Source organism: Rana temporaria, chromosome 4 (genome assembly GCF_905171775.1).
Source record: "Rana temporaria chromosome 4, aRanTem1.1, whole genome shotgun sequence".
Classification (NCBI taxonomy): Eukaryota; Metazoa; Chordata; class Amphibia; order Anura; family Ranidae; genus Rana; species Rana temporaria.
In genome coordinates this window covers 159,070,259-159,096,038 of record NC_053492.1, presented here as the reverse complement: position 1 = coordinate 159,096,038, position 25,780 = coordinate 159,070,259, and the positions used below count along the sequence as shown (strand labels likewise).

At 41.3% G+C, this 25,780-nt stretch overlaps 1 protein-coding gene across 1 annotated transcript in view; it reads right to left on the bottom strand.

Annotated features, from left to right (window-relative positions):
- Positions 1 to 1,825: 1,825 nt before the first annotated feature.
- SMC4 (structural maintenance of chromosomes 4) overlaps positions 1,826 to 25,780 on the bottom strand; it is an 86,782-nt gene continuing 62,827 nt past the window's right edge. Inside the window, exons 15-24 of the mRNA XM_040349273.1 lie at positions 23,797 to 23,876; positions 23,550 to 23,702; positions 21,581 to 21,707; positions 18,424 to 18,613; positions 16,908 to 17,052; positions 13,474 to 13,647; positions 12,929 to 13,111; positions 7,361 to 7,593; positions 7,026 to 7,209; positions 1,826 to 2,390 (exon numbers count right to left, since the gene is read on the bottom strand). Coding sequence (XP_040205207.1) covers positions 2,220 to 2,390; positions 7,026 to 7,209; positions 7,361 to 7,593; positions 12,929 to 13,111; positions 13,474 to 13,647; positions 16,908 to 17,052; positions 18,424 to 18,613; positions 21,581 to 21,707; positions 23,550 to 23,702; positions 23,797 to 23,876 — 1,640 coding nt within the window. The 3' untranslated portion in view covers positions 1,826 to 2,219. The remainder of the gene's footprint in view (positions 2,391 to 7,025; positions 7,210 to 7,360; positions 7,594 to 12,928; positions 13,112 to 13,473; positions 13,648 to 16,907; positions 17,053 to 18,423; positions 18,614 to 21,580; positions 21,708 to 23,549; positions 23,703 to 23,796; positions 23,877 to 25,780) is intronic.

Here is a 25,780-nt window from a genome sequence, read left to right as displayed (position 1 = left end):
AGACCGGTCATATGTGTGCCCTAGAACCAAAGTTCCCCGGCCGCCCCTGGAGCAATGGGGCCTGTCGTGGACGTCCCAAAGCTGAGCTAAGGGCCGGCACACGCTCGAAGGCCGAACCTGGGGGGACTACAAGGGCCGAGGACCCAGCCTGTCACCCAGTCGGCTGTTGATAGAAGAATCACAGGATTCTAAAAAAAAAAAAAAAATGCAGGAACAAAATAATAAAAAGCGAGAAAATCGCAAGAAAAAAATCTCCAGAGTACAGGAACTCCAGAGTGCCTGACTCTCCTGACGTTAGGCAGGAAAAAACTAAGGCTGTTAGAGCAGGGTGTGGGTTATACCGGGGGGGGGGGCCACGCCCCCTGGGAGGAGCTGCACTGAGGTTTGTGTTTGTTAACACTTTAAGTGCTTTTTTTCTGCCTAAACTCTCCTAGTGAAAGCGGATATAACCCTAATGTCAAAGAATGCTGTGTCCGTCTATGAACGAAAGAGAAAAATGGTCTAATTGCCTAGTATAGGGAAAAGGCGAGAAGGATAAAGAGCCAGGTCAAATGTATGATGAGCTTTAGTGCAAGGCTGCCAGATAAAACAAATAGTAGGGAGGTTTCCTTATTTCCGGAGAGTGGAATATGTGAGACCATATAAGCTTTTCCAAGGAAACAGGCGCAGGCTTGTTCAAGAAAGTCCATTGTCCAGAACTCCAGTTAGGTGACTAGCGAAATGGTAAAAACGTCTTGAAGTGCCATTCCACCTTGGCCTATACAGTATTGAGTGTTATAAACTGGCAGGTTTGAAGGATCACAAAAAGGCATTCATAAGCGATTGATGCCATTTGAGAAAATAGCTGGGTATGTGAATAGGTATCATCTGGAAGAGATATATACGGTGGACATTTTGTTTTATGACGTTGCATTTCCCCATCCAGGAAAAGTCTTTCTGGACCCAGTTAGACATTTAAGCACACAGCAATTAGAAAAGAGATTTAAAGGTGAGAGGGGAAAAAAAAAAGTTAAAAACGATCTCTGGGAAGTTGGATTGCCAAATATTTGATGTGGGATTGAGACCATTAAATGGTAAAGTTGTTTGTAGGTGAGTCACGGTACGTTGAGTGTGTAAATTTAGGGCCATGGATTTTTAAAAGTTAATGTGTAGATTAGACAATTCTTGTAAAGAATATTGGGATTGAAGTTTGGAAGGGTGGTCTCAGAGTTGCTGAAAAAGAAAAGTAAGTCATCAGCATATGCTGAGACCTTATGGACATGAGACGCTACTTTATTTCCCATCATGTTAGGATTAGCTCAGACAATACAGATGAATGTTTCCAGATTATTACCAGGAAAAGTGGGTAATGTTGAGGTGTTCCATTGCAGATGGCAAAGAGTGGGGGGGACAATACACCGCTGGCATCAACTTGTGCCGAGTAGGAGATGCAAAGAACACACATTTAAATACAGGGTACTTTTATTAGAAAGAAGTATTTATTTTGTAGAAAAAAAAAAAAAAAAAAGTATATACAAAGAAAAACAGAAAAAAAAATATATAACTTTTGCATGGCATTAAACTTTAAAAGGAAACCACTTCGATTATTATTAAACCGAATCATTAGAAATTCTGACAGTCAAGCGACTAGCAGAGACAGCCAAGGTATTTCTCTTGTGATTGGTTTCCAGAAAATGTCACTCACTTATTTCCAAGCAGCACTACAAAAGCTACAGGCACCTGAAGCAAAGGTACAGATCATCCTTAGCAATATGTACTGGGCTATTAAATAAGAAAGGCCAGAAAAACAAAATACAATGAAGCAAGAGGCCAATGGACACAAACAGAAAAACAAACACATACTTTTATGGGAGACATATTTACATTGACTAGCAGTTAAATGTGTAAGCCTCTTAGAAAAGCTCAATTAAGGTTACATTTTCTCTAGATTCTTTACTTTTCCAAGAACAAAAAGTCTGGGCTTAAACACTTTATTACTTAATAAAAAAAAAATTAAAAAGCGATATGGATCCCTCCTGTGGATTTTTAACACATGGTAGGATACCATATCGTAAAGATAGCAGCAACAGTAAAAGGAAAAACATGAATTGGGAAAGAAGGCACTGATAAACGCATAGTCAGTTCGTGCTTTTTTGTGATTCCATGTCTGACAAAATCTGAAAAGAATGCATCTTCATCTTTATAGTGGTTGCCCCTTCCACTCCTTGTGCTCTTTTGCCTCAGTGGGCAGCAGCTAGTTCAGCAAGACCTTTCAACGAAATGACTTTGGGATTTGTAGCCACACTTTTTGTTGTGTTATGAGTCTTATAAATACCAATCAGTCTGTCAGCAATCTCAAACATGTTGTTCCGCAATGATATAATGATGAACTGGGCATTTTTAGTCTGTTCCTAAAATAAAAAGGGGAAAAAAAAAACATACACACACACATATGAGAAAATGCCATCCAATGCATAACAAGCAATCACTCTTTTGCTGGAGTACAAAAGGATAAAGAACACTAAAAAGCATTTATTGCTTCGATTAGCAAAGTTTAGATCCCTAGACACAAGACTACCCAAAATATTCTGTGGCCCTACCCTGCTTTTACAGAGTTGGGAGTATACCATGGCCATGCAGAATCTATCCCCACCTTACAAGAACTATAACGAATACATGAAGAAAACAACGCTCAACGTTATGCTGTGTTATGATGTAAAATAGAATTTTTGTTTTACTGGCAAAATGCCTTTCTTGGAGTACATTACAGGACATAGGGTTGAAGTAAATCTAGAACCAATGGGTTATGCTGCTATCTTCAGGTATTTGGACACTGGCAACCAACGCTGCAAGGACAGCCCAGTATGCCTTAATTTTGTTAGCAGGCAATAGTAGAAGCAGATCATAAAAACAGAGGAAAGGGACCAGCGTCCTATAAAGTACAAGAAAATGTACATTAATTGGTTCTAGAATACTATATCCTGTGTCCAATGGGACATCCAAAAAGTAGTCCAACTAAGAAGTGGAAATTAGGAATAAAAAAAAAGAAAAAAAATGGTGTTGTCCGGAAAGGTAAGCACAGCAAGGAGAAAAAGAAAAAAAAAAGAAAGAAAAAAAAAAGAGAAAGAAAAAGAAAAAAAAGAGAAAGAAGAAAAAAAAAGATAAAAGAAAAAAAAAGAGAAAGAAAAAGAAAAAAAAAAAAGAGAAAGAAAAAAAAAAAAAAAAAAAAGAGAAAGAAAGAAAGAAAGAAAAAAAGAGAAAGAAAGAAAGAAAAAAAGAAAGAAAAAAAAAAGAGAAAAAAAAAAGAGAAAGAAAGAAAGAAAGAAAGAAAAAAAGAGAAAGAAAGAAAAAAAGAGAAAGAAAGAAAGAAAGAAAGAAAGAAAGAAAGAAAGAAAGAAAGAAAGAAAAAGAGAAAGAAAGACAGAACGACCTCTGTAAATCTAAAGCGGTAACCTGTAAAGGCTTTTAAAAATGTATGTAGTTTGTCGTCACTGCACGGTTGTGCACAATTTTTAAAAGGAATGTCGTGTTTGGTACCTATGTACTCGCCATGAGATCATTTCTATTTTACGAAACATTTAGGAAAATAGTGCATTAAAATTCCAAAAAAATTGCGTTTAAAAAATCGCTACGCAAATACTGTGTGAAAAAAAATTGCAACACCCACCAGTTTTATATGTAGGGTGTATGCGTTAAAAAATATAATGTTTGGGGGGGTTCAAAGTAATTTTCTAGCAAAAGAAACAAAATAATTTTTTCATGTAAACAAGAAAAAATTGTCAGAAAGGGCTTTTTCTTCAAGTGGTTAAAAAAGATTGGGTGATGTGTGGCATAAGGTTCTAATGTTGTGCATAAAATGCCAGGACAGTTCAACCCCCCCCCCCCCCCCCCCAAATGATCCCTTTATGGAAAGTAGACATAGTAGAAATATTTTTCCACAAGTTTCAGTAAAATTAAAATGTATTTTCTTTTTACACAAAGTTGTCACTAAACGATATATTGCTCACATATGCCATTGGGTACATGTGGAATTACACCCCAAAATACATTCTGCTGCTTCTCCCGAGTACAGAGATACCACATGTGAGACTTTTTGGGAGCCTAGCTGTGTACAGGACCCCAAAAACCTATCACCGCCGTCAGGATTTCTTAGAGCGTAAAAATGGCGATTTCACTTCCTCACTACCTATCAGTTTGGGAGGCCCTGAAATGTCAAGATAGCATAAACCCCCGCCAAATGGCCCCATTTTGGAAAGCAGACATGTCAAGCCATTTGTTGTGAGGCATGTTGAGCCCATGAAATATTTTAAAATTTTGCCACAAGTTTCTAGGAAATTAAATAATTATTTTTTTTACACAAAGTTGTCACTAAATGATATATTGTTCAAACATGCCATGGGTATATGTGAAATTACACCCCAAAATACATTCTGCTGCTTCTCCCGAGTACGGAGATATCACATGCGTAAGACTTTTTGGGAGCCTAGCCACGCGGACCCCAAAAACCAATCACGCCTTCAGGCTTTTCAAGGGCGTAAAATGGTGGATTTTACTCCTCGCTACCAATCACAGTTACGGAGACCCTGAAATGTCAAGATAGCACAAACCCCCCCCCTCCCCCCCAATTACCCAATTTTTGAAAAGGAAACGCTCCAAGGTATTTGCCAAGAGGCATGTACTACCATATATACCCATGGCATGTGTGAGCAATATATAATTTAGTGACAAATATGAAAAATGGAAACTTAACCACTTGTAACAGGAAAAAAAAAAAAAAAAAAAAAAAAAAATAAAATATTCACTGAACTCAATATGCCTCTCACCAATTTTCTTTGGGCGTCTACTTTCCAAAAAGGGTACACACACTTGACATTTTTTTTACCCAAAACATGTGGCTGAAAACATTTTGGTCCCTAAATTTATGACCAATATTCAGTTTATTGTATTTTTTATTTATTTATTAAAATAGAATACAATTCTTCTAAAAAAAAAAATATTTATATCACAAACATAAAAATCCCAAGAGGTTATCAAAATACCACCAAAAGAAAGCTCTATTTGTGGGAATAAAAAGGATGCAAATTTAATATGGGTACTACATTGCATGGCCGTGCAATTACCAGTTAAAGCAGTGCAGTGCCAAATTGTAAAAACACCTCTGGTGATTAAGGAGGCAAATCCTTCCAATCCTTAAAGCGGGAGTTCACCCATTTATTAAAAAAATTTTTTTCTCCCCTTAGCTTCCTGCTCGTTCGGTCTAGGGGAATCGGCTATTTGTATTAAAATATGAGAAGTACTTACCCGTTTTCGAGATGCATCTTCTTCCGTCGCTTCCGGGTATGGGTCTTCGGGAGCGGGCGTTCCTTCTTGATTGACAGTCTTCCGAGAGGCTTCCGACGGTCGCATCCATCGCGTCACTCGTAGCCGAAAGAAGCCGAACGTCGGTGCGGCTCTATACTGCGCCTGCGCACCAACGTTCGGCTTCTTTCGGAAAATCGTGACGCGATGGATGCGACCGTCGGAAGCCTCTCAATCAAGAAGGAACGCCCATTCCCGCAGCCCATACCCGGAAGCGACGGAGAGGATGCATCTCGTAAACGGGTAAGTACTGCACATATTTTAAAACAAATAGCCGATTCCCCTAGAGAAAACGAGCAGGAATCTAAGGGGAAAAAGTGCCCTCTAAGGGTGAACCCCCGCTTTAAGTGGTTAAAAAGTGCAGACCATGTTAAAAACATCTTTCTTTATCTGTCAGCAGCACAGAAGAGAGGGTGGAGAGACTGCAGTCACAGTGTGAGAGATCTGATTGGGGGAAAGGCACACACTGCCTTCACACTACAGAAGAACCGTATTGTGAATAGGCCAGCTCCACTATGATCTCAGGATTCTCCTGTTAAGGGGGACCGGGCACTGGCAGATCCAGGATGGGTTAAGACCACTGTTTCAACAAAATCCTTCTAAAACAGGGAATAAATCTAGTAAGGGTTTAGGGAATGGTTTTGGACATCAGGGTGCTTCTAATCTCCATAAAGGAATTCTCCAAGAGTGGATCCAATGGCAAGGCCTTTGAAGCTGTAGGAATTTTTGAAGAGCCCATAAACTTGAGACTACAGGGCTTATCCTCTTGATGCAGGGAAGTACATCCTGCATTAAGATGAATTGACTCTTAACTCTGGGCAACAGTAGAAGACCGAATCTTCAAAGATGCTCTTTAGGGAGAAACTGAGATGACCCGGAATCAGTCACAAATGATCACTGCGACTAAAGGCCAACTGCTTCTAAGGCTGCAGACAGATCTGCAGGGGAAGGCTCTAGGGACTCTATGATCTAGACCAGTGAGGAACTGGGTGAAAGTGGTAACAAAGTCTGTTGTGACTGTAGTTGAAACCCTGCTTGATGGCCTCACCTGGTGGAACTCAGGACGACTCTGCTGAGGTAGACTCTAATCACAGGGTAGCAAATTACAAACTTCAGAAGGCACAAAACAAACTTTGTCAAAACGATTAGGAGAGAGCAAGATGAGTCATCTGTTACAGTGGGATCCTTCCGCTCTGTCTACACACATGTTCGGATCGTGTGGTTGTAAAACAACTAAGCTTGGTGTACAAGTCAAGGCCCAAGTACTCACAAAACCCAGACAGTTGGCAGCGGCCAAAGCCACTGTGAAGAAGGTTGTAGCTCCTACACACCCGTTTTCCGTTAAAGCCACCGTGGAGGGGCAGTAGGAATAGACCAAAGATTGGAGTTTAGTGTGCCTCTTTGCAAAGCAGGAGCAACAGCAGGGAAATACCTCCTTGACGCTGAATAGCAGAAAAGAGTAAGGACTCCCAGAGGATGGCAGTAGCACTCGGTCAATAAGAATTCACCCCTACCGCAGTACGGTCTCTCTTCATCTCTCTCTATATATATCTCCATCCAAAAAACAGAATGCCTTCATCAGTCAACTGATAAAGGACTACTTCCAATGGCATATGATTGTCTAAAGGAACAAATCACACATTATAAAAACACTATATGTTTATCAGATACATCAAGCAGCTACTTACATAAATATAGAATGCCACAATGGAGACATTTTTGAAGTCTAGAGCTGCATCAATCTCATCCATGAAGTACAGAGGAGTTGGCTTGTAATGATGAAGAGCGAACACCAGAGCTAAAGAACTTAGCGTCTTCTCTCCTCCTGACAAATTAAAGATCTTCTTCCAACTTTTTTTTGGTGGTCTCACACTACAGTAAAATATTAGGAAAGACTCAGCTCAAGATATTTAACATAAGAGCGAAAATAACATATAAATCCTATTTACCATCATCATTAATTTACAAAAACATTAATGGTACAATGAACATATTCCATTGATTGAACAGAAGTAAAACCAACCTAAACACGATGCCTTCTGAAAACGGATCCAAGCTGTCTACTAATTCAAGCTCTGCATCTCCCCCTAGAGTCAGCATCTGGTAATTTTCTTTTAGCTTGTTTGTTATAACATTAAATCCAGCCATGAACTCATTAAGTCTTTGTTTGCGAAGATCTTCATATGCTCGTCTGAATCTATCTCTTTCATTGGTAATTTCATCAAGTTCTGCAACTCTTTGTAAATATAGCTCTTCCTATTCACCAAGAAAGGGAAAATCATTGTATGCTTTCAAAATAGAAAAATATCTTGAACTACTACATTTACATACAATACAACAAAGCAAAGAATGAACAGGATTAAAAAAAAAAAAAAAAAGTGGCCTGCCATTAACACCAAATCCAATATCGATTTCTGTAATCTGAGCTCTTCGCAACAGCTGTTTATGAAATCTATTAGGGAGAATGGGACATTAACCACTTAACTACCGGCCGCCATCAATTGACGGCAGCGCGATAGCTCCAGGGTTCTGACAGGACGTCATGTCCTCGTCTTTTAGAGCCACTAGGGGGCGTACCCGCCGCGTTACTGGGAACACGATGCGCGTGCCCAGTAACTAAGCAGGACCGTGGATCTCTGTGTGTAAACACAGAGATCCGCGTCCTGTCAGCGAGAGGAGACCGATGCTGTGTCCCTTGTACATAGGGACACAGATCGGTCACCTCCCCCCACAGTAAGAATCACTCCCAGTGTACACATTTAACCCCTTCCTCGCCCCCTAGTGTTAACCCCTTCCCTGCCAGTCACATTTATACAGTAATCAGTGCATATTTATAGCACTGTTCACTGTATAAATGTGAATGGTCCCAAAAATGTGTCAAAAGTATCCGCCATAATGTCGCAGTCCCAATAAAAAAAAATCGCAGCTCACCGCCATTACTAGTAAAACAAATAATAATAAAAAATAATAATAATTATGTCACCTATTTTTTTTTACCAAAAATATGTAGAATATGGGAAATGGGAGATTTATTATAGCAAAAAAAAAAAATTGTGTTTTTTTTTCAAAATTGACGCTCGTTTTGTTTATAGCACAAAAAATAAAAAAAACGCACAGGCGATCAAATACCACCAAAAGAAAGCTCTATTTGTGGGGGAAAAAAAAAAAAGGACGTCAATTTTGTTTGGGAGCCACGTCGCACGACCGCGCAATTGTCAGTTAAAGCGACGCAGTGCTGGAAGCTGAAATTTCGCCTGGGCAGGAAGGGGGTATATGTGACCAGTAAGCAAGTGGTTAAGAAAAAGGTTGCAGAAGCATGGAAGTGGACAAAGCTGGTAACTCCATTAGAGGATCTTGCTGCTGGAATCCTAGAAATGTAAGGGGGCAGCCTACCAGCATTCCATCTATAATAAATATATGTTTGGATGGAGCGAACCATCTAAAAGTTTTAATGTATTATTTCACTGGTATTTATGCATGTTAGACAGGTACTTTTAAAGGCCCATTACCAGCATAGTTGCTGCAATCTCAAAAAGGAAGTATCCACAATGTTTTTAAATAGAAATGCATGTTTTAAAGCCTAATGGATATTTGCCATGCAGAGGATTCTGTATGTCACACTTTGATGATGTTTTAATTCCTTTCACACTATGCTGTTCTTTTAACACTGTAAAAGGTTGATCAGTCTTCAACTTTTAAGCTCTGTAAAATAGTCACCCAATTGCGATATTTACATTTACTGTGGTACAACATAAAATGACTGATGACTGCTTGCACAGGAAATCTATAATAAACCCATAATTATGCTGCCCGTGTGCGTCTCAAACCATTGATGTATGCAATTGTAAAAAATACATTTCTTGAAGTAGAGTAGAGGACACAGGCAAAGTTTTTGAGTTCATGCAACTCCTGGGGGCCTCCCCCATCACTCTACCCCAACTGAGTCCCCAGTTTCGTAGCTAGCAATGCAGATTAACCAAGGAAAAGAAGGGAAGATAGCCTTTTTTTATTTTAACTGTAATTTCCTCATCTAAATTGTGCAGTGAAGGACACAGACACAGTATTCATAGACCCCGGTATGCCCCTAAGAAATGAATGAGAAGGGTGGGCAACAACTAAGCCAACAGAACTGCGTCGACAGGCCCAACAGCAACAGTCAAAAAGACCCAACTTTGGAGTGGTGGTGCAAGAACCGTGGGGCCAATGGTTGCATCTGCAGGAGAATGGACAACCACCTGTTGGTGGACCAGGTGGCGACCTTTTAACACGACCAAACAGGCCTGTGCAGAAATGCCCAGAAAATTCCTACCAATCTGGTGGCTTGAAATATACCAATATAGGAAGTTCCTTGCAAAGGCATACATACAAGGTGCTTTTTCCAGGCAGCTTCCGCTATTCAGGCTTTTAAGCCACAAGATTCTGCATATGTGAACAGAGATCAGAGCCATTCTGAGCACCTTTAAGAATGTCTCAAACTTTCCATCTGCAAAATCTTTGAAGGAAAACAATCATTTGGTATAGTGAGCGGTTTAAGACTGAGCTGGCAGGCTCAACCACAAGGATAGACCACTTCTTTGTCAACACTTTTTCCACTGGATAGAGTTCGGCAAAGATTTTAGGAGCAGTAAAAATTATATTTGGAGAGATCCAGTCGCCATAGACTACACATACTATATGTTCATGAACAGAGCATTTTGAAGAATTTTGCAGATCTCTTTGTAGCCAACAGGGCATGGTGGGACAGAGGAGAATTAAGCTGAATACCAAGGTTTGGATGGTAGTATCAAGCTTTTCCAAATCAGCAAGCATGTTGTGTGAAGCTCCTTCTGCAATATAGCGGTACTCTGGGGGAAGTAAAATCAAATCTTTCCCTTCTGTGTGCCTCATCCAGGGAAGGCATATCGGGATCCGATTCAGGTAGAGAAATGGGTGGAAAAGAGGTGTAGCGCTTGAGCCTTGGGCAAAGATGGCTGTATTAATGCTGTTATTTGTCTAAGGAATTGCAGCAGATGCAAAAAAAAAAAAAAAAAAAAAAAAAAAAAAAGAAGTTTGTCAACGAGGCCTATTGCCTGCCTCAGAGCTAGAATCAGATGCAGAGATATGTCTTAGAGCTGGTTCCTGCTCCTGTGCAAGGAGCGCCAAGTCACTCTGAGATTGAATGTCGTATGAGCCCTCAGAGGAGCGAATGTTCGCGATTTTTGCAATGGCTTCATTTTGGCTAGCATCAGCCTTAGCTACATGTGAGGTTTACCTCCTGTGGGGTCTGGAACATAGGGTATTGTATCCAGAAAGAGAAGGCAGCAACCCGGGTGAGCACTGTCCTGTAGCAAATCCTTGTGCCAGAAGGGCAGCAGGAAGTATGTAGGTACCATATAAAGGCTCTAGGTGGAATAGCAGTAAAATATGCAACCTGTGGTGCGATTGAACACCTTGCCATCCACCAGAAACTAAGCTATGAGCGGTTGAGTTTTAGTGCCAAATTTAAAAAGGTTACACTATAGTCATTACAATTTAATGACTGCTGCAGCCTTACTTTAACTGTCAGAACCACGACACATTTCTGAGCAGAACAAGTAGAGCCCTGTGTTTTGGATTACCTAGAGAGCCTATGCTGATTTTGAGGGTGAAGGGCAGTGCCTGCCAAGAACAGGGCGTTAAGGATTCTACTGTGAACAGCTAGAATCTCTTAAGGGTAAGAAGGCCCTCTACCCGACTAGTGGTTTTCCAGGTAAAAGTAAAGTCCATCTTTCTAACCAGATTTCATTTTACCACCCCCTTTCTCCATTTATAAAATCCAATGGTTCTTATTTCCGGAGCATCCTGTCCCTATTTGAATTTGACACAACTATGCACGGCTTCGACTACACAAAATCATTCATTCATAGTAATTTGTGGATGAAAAAGATAAATGTTCCATCTGTCACTGCAGTTGGGAGGGAGAAAAAAGAAAAAAAAATTGTGACATTCATAGTTACTTCCTCCAGTCCTGTGACTGAGGGTCTGTATCTTGGTTCAGACCCTCAGGTCTGTACTGAGATACAGGCTGGCTCTAATGCAATGCTTTGCACATCTGAAGAAAGGGCAGGAGACCGATTCCCTAAACCCTATCTTAGAGAGACCAAGGGGACCCTGAATCTGAGTCAGATAGTCACAGCAACTATTAAAACAGATTCGGCAGGGGAAGTAGCAGGAGTACACTTACAGATTCTACAGATCTGCAAAGAATTGGGTGAATGTGACCACAGTCTCGTGTGACTGCAGTTAAAATCCCCTGATGATAAAGTAGGGGACTCAGTGAGGTAGACCATATAACTATAGGGGAGAAAAAATCTAGATGTCGGTGCTCTCAGAAGCTAGAGTAAATGTTCCCAGAATCATTAACAGTGCAAGCTGAGGTTACTCACTACAGTGGGACCATCCCCCCCGTGTTTAGGTACAGACATGATGCAACTTGGCTCAGGGCATGAGGTGAGGCCGCAGGTAATCACAAAACCCAGACAGCAGGTAGCCAATGAGGGTCGAAAGGCTTAAGTTGACCAAAGTCACTGGGCAAAGGCAGAAATAATGGACTGGAGATGAGAGTTCCACATTGCTCTTTGCAAAGCAGAAGGGAGATGCTTCCTTCGAACTGAATGATAAAGAAAAAGAGCATGGAGCATGAAACACTCCACCCAGGAGAGGTTAGCATGCAGTCGCCTCATCGTTAATCTTCTTTCGCTGGGGTCTGGGTAAGGCACTAAGCTAGGCTGAAGAAAGATCCAGACAGCCATTCTATAGAGATATAGAGACCAGCTTAAGCCAGGAAAAAAAAACAGAACAAAAAGCTGGCAAAAAAAGGGTCAGATGTTTTGCAGAAAAGCCGAAAAAAATAAAAAGAAGAAGGGAGGGAAGAAGACACCAATCCCCATAAAAACACAGAGGAATGCTAGGAAGAGGGAGGGAGGGGTTGTCTGCCAGTGTCCTGTCTCGTGTAGGTGGCTGTAACAGGAAAGTATGACTTGCTGTGTGCCTCAATGGACAATAAAAAAACAGTATACATTTTGTTTGTCACCTCCTGCTTTACCTCAGTACCTCAAGTATATATACTCTCTCTCAACCATGCTCCTAGTTCTTCACTGTGCTGACTGCTAAATGGCGCACAGCCTCTGTTCTGTTGTAATTTGTCAGACTTAAACAGCGTTCCACAGTTTCCATTAACTTCAATAGAAAGCCCATCTGCATTTATTATTAACTGAATGGAAGGCTGTGGCAAACACAGGAAGGTACAGATTCATAAGATTTCAGAAAGAGGCTCTGCAGAGCCACACAGCGATCTTGGAAGGAACAGCATTGTAGGTAAATATAATCCTACAGGGGGAAAGCAGGAGGTACAAAAACAGGTAAAACCTAATTTGGATGTAGTTTGATAAGAAACTGCATTGCTTTCTGTATTACTTCCTGTGTGGTCGCTACATGTAGGATAATAATTTTGGTCCAAGAATATTAGCAATTTAATTGGTCATGAAAAACAAGTACATTATAAAAAAAGAAAACTACCTATAACTAAAATAATGCAGATTAATGCCTAATCTGACATTGTTTAAAAACTTACTTTCTGTTTGTATGCCGCAATAGCGCCAAGATTTGGCTTCAGATTTCGACTCTCAGCTTCCAACAGTGCAATTTTCTCTTCTATCTGTCGAGGGTTCTTTATTGCGTCTAACTCTTCTTGGGTTAGTGTGGAGAGGGCCGCTTCAGGATTGTCTTCTATTTTATGAAGAGTAAGTTTGGATATCTAAAGATAAAAAAGACACGAGATAAAGCAATGTGCAAACATTTAAACCTAGTACTCACTAGTAGTTTTTTTCTTGTTCAACCCATGGCTGAAAGAAAAGAAAAAACTGACAGCAGAGGAGGAGCCACTGTACCAACTATCCAATGTTAGTACAGTTATCCCCCTGTTCTATTATGTTCCGACAAGGGAACCCCCCGCCAGAACACTCCGGTCTGCTCCCTCGACTCGAGTTCCGGATGTTTTCTATTGAATTGGCTGATGGGGCCCCCCCCCCCCCCTCCGATATTCGGTCCGTGTGTACTAGGCTTTACACAATGCACAAAAACCACAAAAAGAACCTAAAAAGTCAACAAAAATCTTACCTCTTTTTGCCAATGTTTTATTTTAGATTGGTGTTCGGCCATGCTGCTATCAATTTGCTCAATTTTAAGCCGGATGTTCAGGGAATCTTTTTGAAGGGCGTGTTCTTGTTCCTGAATTGATTTAATTTCTTGTAGCAAACCTTTGTGCTTTTCTTGAATATCTGGAAGTGAACCCTAATCAACAGAAAACAAAAACACGCATGTGTAGGTATATATAGTATTACCAACAATGTTATTTTCAGCAGCATAGGCAAAGAAGAAACTTAAGAAAAGTTAAAAGCCCTCGCTCCTGAAGATATTAGAGCTATAGATCACATAAATGAATAAAATACACATGCAAAGAAAAGGCGTGTTGGCTAAAGGATCACAGGACCTAAGACCAACAAATACTAATTGATAATAATAATAATTGCTGTGGCCATCTTCCAATGCTGGAAGGATGTCATACCGCGATCATGCTACCCTACCTTCTGACTCAGATTGGGGTAAAGGGCCAATCACAGCAGACAATGTATGCCATTGCTTTTCTCTTTGCACGCTCAGTGTGAGGAGAGCGCCGGTAAATAGTTTGTGTTAGGGACATAACCGGTGCAGTCCAATCAGTGGTGCCTACCGGTGCCCATTAGCGCTGCCCGCCAGCACCCATGAGTGCCGCCTCATGGGTGCTGACGGATGAAAAAGGGTTGTTTTGTTGTTGTGTTTGTTTAGCAAAAAAAAAAAAAAAACGGGTGAATACCACTAAAAGAAAGCTCTGTGTGGAAAAAAAAAAATGATAAAAATGTCCAATGAGTACAGCGTTGCATGACGCGGGCAATTGTCATTTCAAGTGTTATAGCGCTGAAAGATTGAAATTGGCGGAGGTAAAAGTGGCTAGTAGGCAAGTGGTTAAATGTGAAATTCAAAAGCAATATATGAATTACCATTCCTTAAAGTGGTTGTTAACCCACTGTACTAACATAGTCTTAAACGCTCTGTATTATAACATTTGTCCCTGTGTCTATGTAATGTAAAAAAGCTGCCGATTTGTACCTGTATAAGCTTCACTCTGAGCGCTCAGCTGACATTTCAGCTCCCTTGTTTCTCCAGCTCAGAGCTGAAGTGTGCGGGACCGAGCCGTACTGCCGACGTCAGCCGGTGGAGGAGGGGAGAGAGGAGAGAGAGCCGACAATCAGCTGAGCCGCTGGAGCCATTTATACAGGTACAGATCGGCTGAGTATTTACATTACATATGGATAGATGTTCTAATGCTACAGAGGGGATAAGAAGATTCATTATCAGATACGAGAGGAGCAGGAGAGTGGACGCAGCTACGAGCAGAGAGGTGAGAGACGAGGAAGACAGAGGACACAGACACAGGGCTCGAGCTGCAGCTGACGGAATCACGTAAATAGACCACAACGTCAGGGGCACAGCAGCCATGATTATTGTGGTCTGTTTTCAGAGGGGAGGGTATAGCCAAGCAGGATTAGCCAGGTTTTTTACGGTATACAGGGGGCCAAATGACACAGCACAAGCGCTGTGCTGTATAACATGCTTTAACCACTTCAATACCAGGCATTTTCGGCCATTCCTGCCCAGGACAAATTTTCAGCGCTGTCGCAGTTTGAACAATTGCGCGGTCATGATACACTGAACCCAAACTAAATTTTTATCATTTTCTTCCCACAAATAGAGCTTTCTTTTGGTGGTATTTGATCACCTCTGGGGTTTTCATTTTTTGCTAAACAAACTAAAAAAGACCACAATTTTAGAAAAAAAAAAAAAGTTCTTCTTTGTTTGTCATAAATTTTGTTTTCCCCTTCACTGATGAGGCAGCACTGATAAGGCGGCACTATCAGAATTTTTTTTATGGGGCACTGCCTCACCACTTATGGGCACATCTGAGGGGGCTGTGCTGATAATTAATGTGCTGATTATCAGCACCCCCCCCCCTGACAGGGAGAGCCGCCGATCGGCTCTCCCTGTCAGCAAACCGGGAAATGCTGTTTACCGGCACTTCCTGGTTCATGCAATGATCAGCCGTGATTAGTCACAGCTGATCATGTGGTAAGAAGCCTCTGAGAGACGCCCTCGCCATGTTCTCCTGCTGGATGTCAATAGACGTCCAGTCAGGATAACAGAACCACTTCCCAGACGTCAATATGCCATCGACTGGGCGGGAAGTGGTTAAAGGAACAGAATCAGGCTTTTTTTTTTTTTTTGGGTTAACACTTTAAATCGCAAAGTCCATCATTTACATTTCGAGAAGACAGTATAAGGGGCTTCTTATAAAATATCTCACAAGCTGTAGCAAATACATAATTATGTTGACATTTCTTAGTATGGGTGGCCTTGCTAGCCTGTAGCTTCTAGCAGTGTTTAACCTTTTTTTTAGTCAAGGCACCCTTTAAAATTTTGCTTCCTTGAGGCACCCCATTCTAAAACGTAATGAACTAAATCAGGTTTTTCATAACGCAACAGAATTCACGAACATAGGACACACTACGTTATTTATTCTTCCAAAGCAAATACACTTTTTCACACTGGCACCGACTAGTATTCCAAGGTTTCTCTTCTCCCCAAGTTTCTCTCCCTCACTCGGCTACTGTGACCCCAGTGCTGACACAGAAGGGCAAACATAGATTCTATGTAGGCACCAGACGTCCTGTCAACAACCAATGACATAATCAGTTGATAGGACATCAGCAGCTAGTAGGTTGTAATGGGGCACAATGAAAACCTGTGGCTTTGTGCAACTAAAAGGCAGGCTAGATCCACCCACTGCCTTGTATACAAATTTGGGGCAATTTTTAGGCATTTTGCCAAGGTACCCCTGAGGATACCCTGGTTGAAAAAGGCTGGCTTATATAGTAAATCGCTTCCTTCTATGGGAATATGAATCCCTTATCCTTTTGAGAGCACTAGCACCATGTACACAATAAAAAAACAAGAAACATCATTGTGATTTTTGGAGTTTGAGTATGTGCTGCACTAGGGAATTTAAACCATTGCTTAAGCTGCAGTTATTAGTTAAAGCGGATGTCCGCCGAAAAAAAAAAAAAAATATTAAAAGCCAGCAGCTGCAAATACTGCAGCTGCTGACTTTTAATATTAGCACACTTGCCTGTCCTGGAGTCCAGCGCCGTCGGCAGCAGAGGACGAGCGATCGCTTGTCACTCTGCTGCCCCCACCGCCATCCTCAGTGAGGGAACCAGGAAGTGAAGCGCTCCGGCTTCACTGCCCGTTCCCTATAGCGCATGCGCGAGTCGCGCCGTGCTGACTGGTTCCTGCTGTGTTCTTCCCAAAACACAACGGGAGGAGGGGGGGATCGGACGTCCTGCCCGCAGACTGTGTGGCTGGAAGTGGGTGCAAATACCTGGGGGGGGGGGGGGTGTTCCCGATGAGCGGAAGTTCCACTTTAGAGTGGAGCTCCGCTTTAACACTAATCAATATACCTCTGCTTCTTTGCATTCATTCATAACTGCAGCTGCCTTTTCTTCCAGTTGTTTTAATTCTTCAGACAATTCTTCTATGGACTTGTCATTGTCAACAATCTCCTTTTCAGTGCGAACAGAAGACTCCTCTGCCTTCTTGAGGTTTCTACAAAAAGGTGAAAAAAAAAAGAAAAAAAGTAGCCCACCTTTAGCTGTAAATTTACAAAGCAAATAATGTAAACATTTGTGTCAATCCATAAAATCGTGTAACCCATGCAGAAATGTTTTTAAGTACAATTTACAACTTGCCAAAAAAAATAAAACAACAACAACAAAACAGGATTTTAGGAAGCTATAGTAATCTTAGTTAGTCACAAAGCAGTACAAGGAAAACAACCACAAAAGGGACAGGTGTTGTGTCCATCAATAAACCCAGAGGAAAGGGTTTTTAAGGCGAGTAGCAAAAATCATGTTTTCTCTTGCGTTCATTGACAGATGGGTTTTACTGGGACAAGTGCTTATATACTTCTGAATATAAAAAGGAACTGTTGGAGGCTTTATAAGGATCATCTTTTTGAGTAAATGTCAATGGATTTCTTGATCTTATAGAGAGGGGAGCTGACCCCCCCCCCACCTTTTTGTAAACTTCCTTTACACCCCCTTCTCTGCTATTAATTAATTTCCTCCTAGTCTTCCTTCTCCCTGCTTTTCTATTTGTACCCCTCTATCCTCTAGACCCCCCCCCCCTCCCCTGAAATTGTTCAAGTATGTTTAACTGAAGACACAATAGTACCAAGGCATCAGTGACTTTATGTGGAATGTTTTGGTTATGTTGAGCGCTTGAATACTTTTCAAAAGATATTAACTGGATTTATTAATGGTTCTTTTCCAAGGATTGTCTTGGCAATGGATCCCATATCTTCTGGATATCAAATGATTTGTATACCTTTGACATCGATGAACATTCATGAATAAAGAATTGATAAAAAAAAAAGAAATAGGGGTTGAGGGAGACAGAGTGGTTTACTAGAGATCCTGTTTAAGGCAAATCAATTGACCAAAACTAAGCAGTCATAACATGGAGGGATGGAATATGATTTAAGCCAGGTACACACTATTATTTTTTCATTCAACCCCACAAATTAAATTGAGAAAAAAAAAAAAAAAAAATTTAGCTCCCGTTGCAGTACTAACCATGCAAGGGTAGCTCAGCAATCTCCTCTGCTGAGCTGTTAAGTTCTGACAGGAGGACACCCCCCAGACCAGAACACTCCGATTAGCGCTCTCTGCAATTGGCTGAGCGCTGATCGGATGCCAATTTTCCCGCATGCGCGGCTGGGTTCTGTTGGACAGACCGACATACACATGGGCCAAATGTCAGCTGTATTTTTTTTTTAACCAGCCGTTGTTTTCCGACATTCAGCACATGTGTGCCCAGCTTTAATGTCCATGTAGCGGTTATACAATGTTAAAAGGAGGAAATATATATATAAATATTTTTTTTTTAAATAGGATATATTGTGGCCTTTTTACATACCTATCGGCCGTCTTGATGGACACTTGAGCTTTTGTTATGGAAGATGCACATTCGTCAAACTCCTTGTTGATCTTATCAAGCTTGTCTTGTTGGGCTTTCAACTTGTGATTGTTAATGTCAACTATGAGATTATGAAGCCTTTTTACTTCTGCTTCAATTTTTCCAGCTTTTTCTGCAGCCTTTTCAAATTCTTAATTAAAACAAAATGGAGAATTTGTAATAATAATAATAAAAAAAAAATGTATATATATATATATATATATATATATATATTTTTTTTTTTATGGTAGAGCTGCGATCTTGATTCATTTAGTTAAATGTGAAAATCAGAGGTGTTCTTTCACATTAGCAAGCATGTAAGGTCAGCAAGTTTTCTGCGGATTTTAACATAAAAACAGTCCGTCAGATTTACATATACTGTATTTAAGCTCATAAGCTCTGTTTTGTGTTGAAAATAACTTTAAATAAATACATTTTTGAGAATCGTGATCTTCATTTTATGCAAAAGAATCGTGCAGCTCTACTTTACGGTCAACTGACTAAAAATGCACTCCAGTAGCACACAGGAAAAACCAAGATATCATAATTGAAATAACTCATTCACATGTCTAAAATGCTGGGTTTAGATGCATACAGCATAACATTTTGTACACATCTAAATGCAGCAATATAGGAAAACAGTAAGGCCATACACATAGCTGAATCTTTATATAAAAATGCACAAAAAAAATACTGCACCTGGGATAGAAAATATTACATACAAACAGTATCTCACAAAAGCGAGTACACCCCTCACATTGTTGTAAATATTTAAGATATTTTCATGTGACAACACTGAAGAAAAAACGATTTTTGTACTCACCGTAAAATCCATTTCTCTGAGTTCATAGACGGACACAGCCTTCATTGACATTAGGGTTATGCTTCTTCCTAGTTATACAGTTATACAAGCTGTACACTCACTACTTTACATTGTAGCAAAGTGTAATTTCTTCAATGTTGTCACATGAAAGGATATAATAAAATATTTACAAAAATGTGAGGGGTGTACTCACTTTTGTGAGAAATTGACAACGCTATATAAGTATCTGTAATAAAATAAACAAAAAACGATACTTCATTCATGCCACAGTGACATGCAGTGTAATTCGTTGTACCGCATAAAAATGTAAACTAAACAAAAAGAATGGGGGAGGCAGATGTCGGCCCGATAAGGGGGGAAATGTGGGAGGAGGCACTGCAGGCAGTCAACAGCTGTTCGCTCAACGTAGCACAGAAGGTATCTCAATTGTATATTCTACTAAAGGTCCACTATACCTCGGTAAAACTCTTTAAAATGGGTGGGATCCCCGACCCGATGTGTAACAGGTGCAAGGTAATGTCTGGTGATCTGATCCACCTGCTGTGGCGGTGCCCAAAGCTCCATAGGTTCTGGAGGGGGGTTCTGGATACGCTTAACTCTGTGTTCCAGGTCTCCGTTCCACTGGAACCGGTATATTGCCTGCTTGGAGTATTGGAGGGAGTGGTAACGGAGGAGTTGACCCGAAGAGCATTCAACAGAGCACTGTTCCAAGCCAGGAGAGCCATTCTCCTGAAATGGAAACTGGAGGCACCCCCCAAGTTTTGGTTTGGTTATCACACATGGGCAGGATGCTTATTATGGAGAAGTACATATATCAGCACAGGGGCAATGCGGGCAAATTTGACAGGATCTGGGATGCATGGCTTGCCACACCGGGCTTGAGCCCTCTGGAACTCGTTCAGATGAGGATACTGGGTGGTAATTAGACTTGCCAGACACGGGGAGGTGGGATCGGAGGGCACGCTACTGGGTATAACTAATATCTGCTGGGTTCTTGATGGAGAGACTCATGGGTAGTGTACCATTTGTATTATGTCTGATAAGTCATACTGTTTTTTCGCTGTATGTTCTGAGAGCAATAAAAACTTTTTTGATTTAAAAAACAAAACAAAAAGAATGGGTGTATCAAAAATGAATCCACCCTAATGGACTGGTCACTCGTAGATCACTCACCGTGTAGGGTGTAGTTACCATACGTAACTAAAAATACATAAGCACAACATGACCTGGTATAGAGTACCAGGGAAAGAATTACATTGGAAACAAATGGATCATACTAGAGTGCATCTAAAAAATATATTGATTAATAAGGCAATAAATGGAAAAGTTGTCAACCAAAATAATGACAGCGTCACAGTAATACTGGCTGTCACGGCCCTGCTCTGTTGACACATGAATTAACCACCAATCAAATCATAAACAGGACATACAACATAAAAAGATCAGTCCGGACGCCATGTAACACACAGATGGGTTGTGTGGCGAAAATTTGCCCAGTAAGTGACAAGATATTGAATCCTCAGTAGGAAAAGGCATACCATCTGTGTGTGGCCCCAGGGAAAGGGGGGGGGATAAGGAAAGGGAATAGGAGGGAGCCAGCTGGTGCAAATTGAAATTGTAGGAGCTTGGATGGCTCAAGTGGAACTATTGGAGGGGGAAAATTTGCCAAAGTAGCCAAAAAAGAAGAAGCCGAGAAGATGGAACAGAGGTATCAAAAGATCCTGTAGTGCTGATAACCTTGGATCAAACTCCACACAATTGCATGAAACTTATTGTTGGCACAAACCAGGGCAAAAAAAAAAAATTGTCTGCCCGCGGACCTCCAAGCCGGTAGGCCGAAAAGCAGCCAGCAGCCTAAAATACGGGAGCAACCACTGGCCGCCTTCCAGGTCCAACCACTAGATGCCCCCCCCCCCCAGTAACAACCGAAGGTGGAAAAGGGGACCATGTCCCAAAGCCCCTAGGCCGGGAGTCTGGGCCTCACCCGGGATTGGGGGAAGAAACCCCAGGGAGTACCCGCGCCCCACACCACTCCTTTAGGGAAGGAGAGAAGGGGACCCCTTACCTCACCTCTCCAGCGAAAAGCACAGGCAACGCTCCCAGACAGATCCTCCTCGCCACCGAAGTGGGAGGGCTGTCGGCCATAAGTAACGGTGACACAGGTAGAGACCTGGTCGTATGCGACCTCGCAAGACATTTAACTCGCAAGGCCAGCCTCTGTGCAAAATGAGAGACTTTAGTATCAATTTAAGAGTTAAAAGATAATACAGATTTCTATACTACAGAACCACATACCTTTTTTACAATTTTCCACATTTTTCTCCATCTGTTTTTGTTGATTCTTGTCAGGTGCAGTAGCAGTAACATTAACCTCCAACTCCTTCACTTGAATTTTCAGGTGTATTTCTTGCTCAGAAAGACTCTTTAAAAATAAATAAATAAACTTCTAGAAACACTTGCATGCAAGATTTGAAAAATGAGAATTAGGAGGGCAATATATAAAATTCTGTATTACCAGTATACAGCTGAAATTGCTAGGCCATTATTAGGGATGCATCGATATATTGGGGGCCAAAAATTATCAGCGTTTTGCTAATAGAAAAAAAAAAGGTGCCAATAACGACCAGTGAAAATGTATGCGATTTTGCTGTCACGTGGCTCAAAAACCGCATCAACCGCACCTCACAAGTCTCAATGCAGTGCAATAGTGTGCCAAGGTGAGCACTTTGTGTAGGATCCAGTGCCAGTTAGCTCCTTCTCTTTTGTGGGGTCTGGGTACAGTCGCTCGTGACATGGTCAAGCCAAGAGGCAAGTGATCCAGACAGATGGTGCCAGGTCAAGCCCTTAAAGTGGAATTCCAGTCAAAATTGAAAATGTTCCCATGATTAGAATGTTAAAGCGGAGTTCCGGCCACAATTTTCACTTTTTAAATATAAAAACCCCTGTAATACACAAGCTTAATGTATTCTAGTAAAGTTAGTCTGTAAACTAAGGTCCGTTTTGTTAGGTTGTTACAGCATTTAGACACTTTATAAAATAGAAATTGACTGGGGCCATCTTAAGTGTGGGCATCATGAAGCCAGACTGTATGAATTCCTGGATTTCAGCCGTGCAGATCTTGCACAAGCAGTGTAATAGGTGCTGAAACCTGATCTGAAACCTGTGCGGTCCAAGTCACATGATTCTTTGAGACTGGGGAGTGCACAGACTCCTGGAAAGTTACACCCACTACATTCCCAGGAGTCTGTGCGGTGTAGGTTAGGAAGCATTAAGCACCTAGGTGCAGGAAGTAGGAAGATTAACTATTCTGCCTAGCAACAACACTTTGAAGGCATCTAAAAAAAAAAAAAAAAAAATTCGTAAAGGACTAATGACATTTTTTTAAAACTACTGATGTAATGTTCTATTTATGGGTGGAACTCCAGTTTAAATACGGACAGAGGACTACACGGGCGGGCAGAGGGTGTTTGTGTTTGAAAATGGTTTAAGAGGTAATGGCCAGCTAGGGCTCTTTCTCTCTTTGCTCTGGAACCCAGCAAGCATACAGAACCCGAAAGTAAGGACTTACGGTATTGTATCACCCCTGCTCTTTTGTTTTATATTATCTGTAGTATTCAGTTTGAGTTTTATATTAGCATTTCTACTTTCTTGGTAAATAATGAGACCTTTGCTTCTTGAGCATTGTGGCCATTTATATCGCCAACATTGTTCTTATATCAATCACCATTATTATTATCAGAGCTTAGATAGACTAGATAATTATAGGAACAAAATAATACATTATTTATAATAGGGGAACTCCAAAAGCACCCCATATTTATTACACACACACACACACACACACACTACAGGGAGGAATCCAATGCATTATACTGCAGCCTTTGTGTTACACACTACAAGGCGGAATCATGTGAAGTTCGTTGCTTGTCATGCACTACAATGTTGGATCATATGGAGTTCTCTGCTTGACATGTGTTACACTCACAGTACAAGGTGGAATCATGTGGAGTTAATGTATAGTATTCATAGTAGATTTTGAGCAGAGACCCCAGTGCAGTTCCCCCTGCACCCAAAGCCCTTCTCCCTTGGTAGTCTTGATTCAAAGCCCTACATAGCTATACTGCAAATGTACACTGGATCTCCCACAGCCCTCCTGTGTGAATGTTATTTTCCCTTTTATTTCTTAATTTTTCTCATGAATGAAGATGCACAAATCTATCCTGTTTTCTTTGTATTGCTTCCTTTGTCCTTATTTTTTCCTTACCTGAAGATTTGCTGTGAATTTTTCAAAAGTGTTTTTCATCTCCCGAGTGGACTTTCGCAGTTTAGCGACTTCTTCTTCAAGCTGAACTTTACGTTCTTGAATTGCTGCAGCTTTCTCAGAGTCAGACTTAAGTTTGGACTCCATCATTTGTAACTATAATATACCAGCAAAAAGAGGAAGTTTTAGAAATATAAAATGTTCAATGGAAACAAATAAAAAACACTACACTAAAAGCAAGATTTCTAACCTCTTCTTCGGAAACTTCAACTACAACAGCGTTTCCCATCCTGCCTTTCATCACCTTTCCTCCACCACCAGTCATTGTACCTAGAAATAGTAGAAGGTTACACAAATGCTACAAGTAAAAAGAAATATATAGACTACTGCCAGAGAAGATTAAGCAGCTTGTGTCAAAATAAAAAAGGATTTTGACCCACTTCTAGGGTTTGTTTACACTTGCGGAAGTCTCTGAAAAAGCAATCGACGGTCGAATGCTTTTAGAGAGCACACTGCTGCCTCCCGACCGAATGCCTGTTTTTTCTGACAAACAAACTGGAATTTTGAATGAGAACATCGCACCTAGCATTTGGCTTGTGGCGTGATCCCATTCATTTGAATAGGTTACGCTCAGTGGCGTTAAACGTGACGAGTGCCATCATTTAAGCTGTAGCCACAAAGCATTGCAGCAAGTGTTCGTTATCTAGTCACAATGTTACATTAAAAACCAAACTTTTCCTTTTTTTAGGCAAGTTGAACCCCCCCCTCCTCTTCCATATTTGGAAGTTTTATTTCAGGGTGTGGGTATTTAGTTTTGTACCTGCTTCCACTAGGCGGTCTGAATGCAAAAGTTCAGTCCCCCCCCGTCCCTGCCCACAACCTCCGGTGACATGTCACAGAAGGCAGAGAGTTCATTCAGAAAGTGACTTGCACATGTGCAGTGTGTGAGCCAGTAGGGTATCACAGCTGACTTCCCAAAATCAAGATGGCGGCGTCAGGCACCCGAAGAATCAGCCTATTCTTCGCTGGATCCCTAAGCTGGAGAGTACCGGTTTATTAAAAGTCAGCTGCTACAGTATTTGTAACTGCTGACTTTTTTTTTTTTTTTTTAAAGCTGGAATTCCTGTTTAAAGTGTTACTAAACCCAGGACCCTGAATTCACTATATCCTGTCTCCTACAGTACACCGAACATGGAAAAGCAATTATTTTTGTAAATATAAACTGCTATATACCTTTTCTCATCAGCAGCCAGAGCAGTCTTGTGACTTCTACAAGCTTTAACCAGTGCCCAGATGGACACGATAGCAGTTTTCATTCGCCCCCGATTGTCCTATGAGGCTGCAGGACTCCTGGCCCTCTGTCTGGACAGTGCTGATTGGCCCTGTGCTGATCACATGCACTCCCCCCCAAAAAACAAACTAGCAATTCATACCAAAATGTGCATGTGCACATGCCCCCAAGTCTCTGTTCTATAAGGTAATGCTTTGGGGACTCTGGAAGAAGGGGAGGCTCAGAGAAGACAGGATCAAACAACCTTTTTACACAAGGCAGAGGATTAACCCCTTCTGTTCCACAGTGAGTATAACAAGCATGCTATTCTGCACATAGAAACAGATTTTACTGTTGTGGGTTTAGTAACACTTTAAAGTGGTTGTTAAGCCACTATACTACAGACATTCCATCCCCCCTGCTAGCCATCATTTATCCTAGCGCCTGTGGTGAAAAAAAAAAAAAAATTAGATTATACCTTACATTAGAGCGTCGTCTGTCGTTACGTGACTTCTCAGCTCTCTCCTCTGACAGCTATAGCGAGCGGGCCGAGCCCTCCCACTGACATCAGTTGGGGAGGAGGCAAGGACAAGATGAGAGAGAGCCGAGGAGTCACGCGAGTGGCAGGCGACGCTTGGTTATAAAGGTATAATCAGCATTTGTTTTTGCAGCAGCACTGGCATTAAGATAATGTTGGCTAAAAAGAGGGAATGTGATGTTTGTTGTACAGTTATTATAGCAGCAGGAAGGGGCAGGGAGCACAGTGGCACAGACTAGCTGACAGGCAGGGAGAGGAGAGAGAACACAAAAGAGCAGAGGAGTGCTGTGGATGACAGAGCCACGTAAACTGACCACTATGTCAGGGCACAGCAGCCATGATATACTGTGGCCAGTTTAAAGGGGGGGTATAGCCAGATTTTTTGGGTGATAGAAGGGGCCAAATTACAAAGCACTGTGTGGTTAT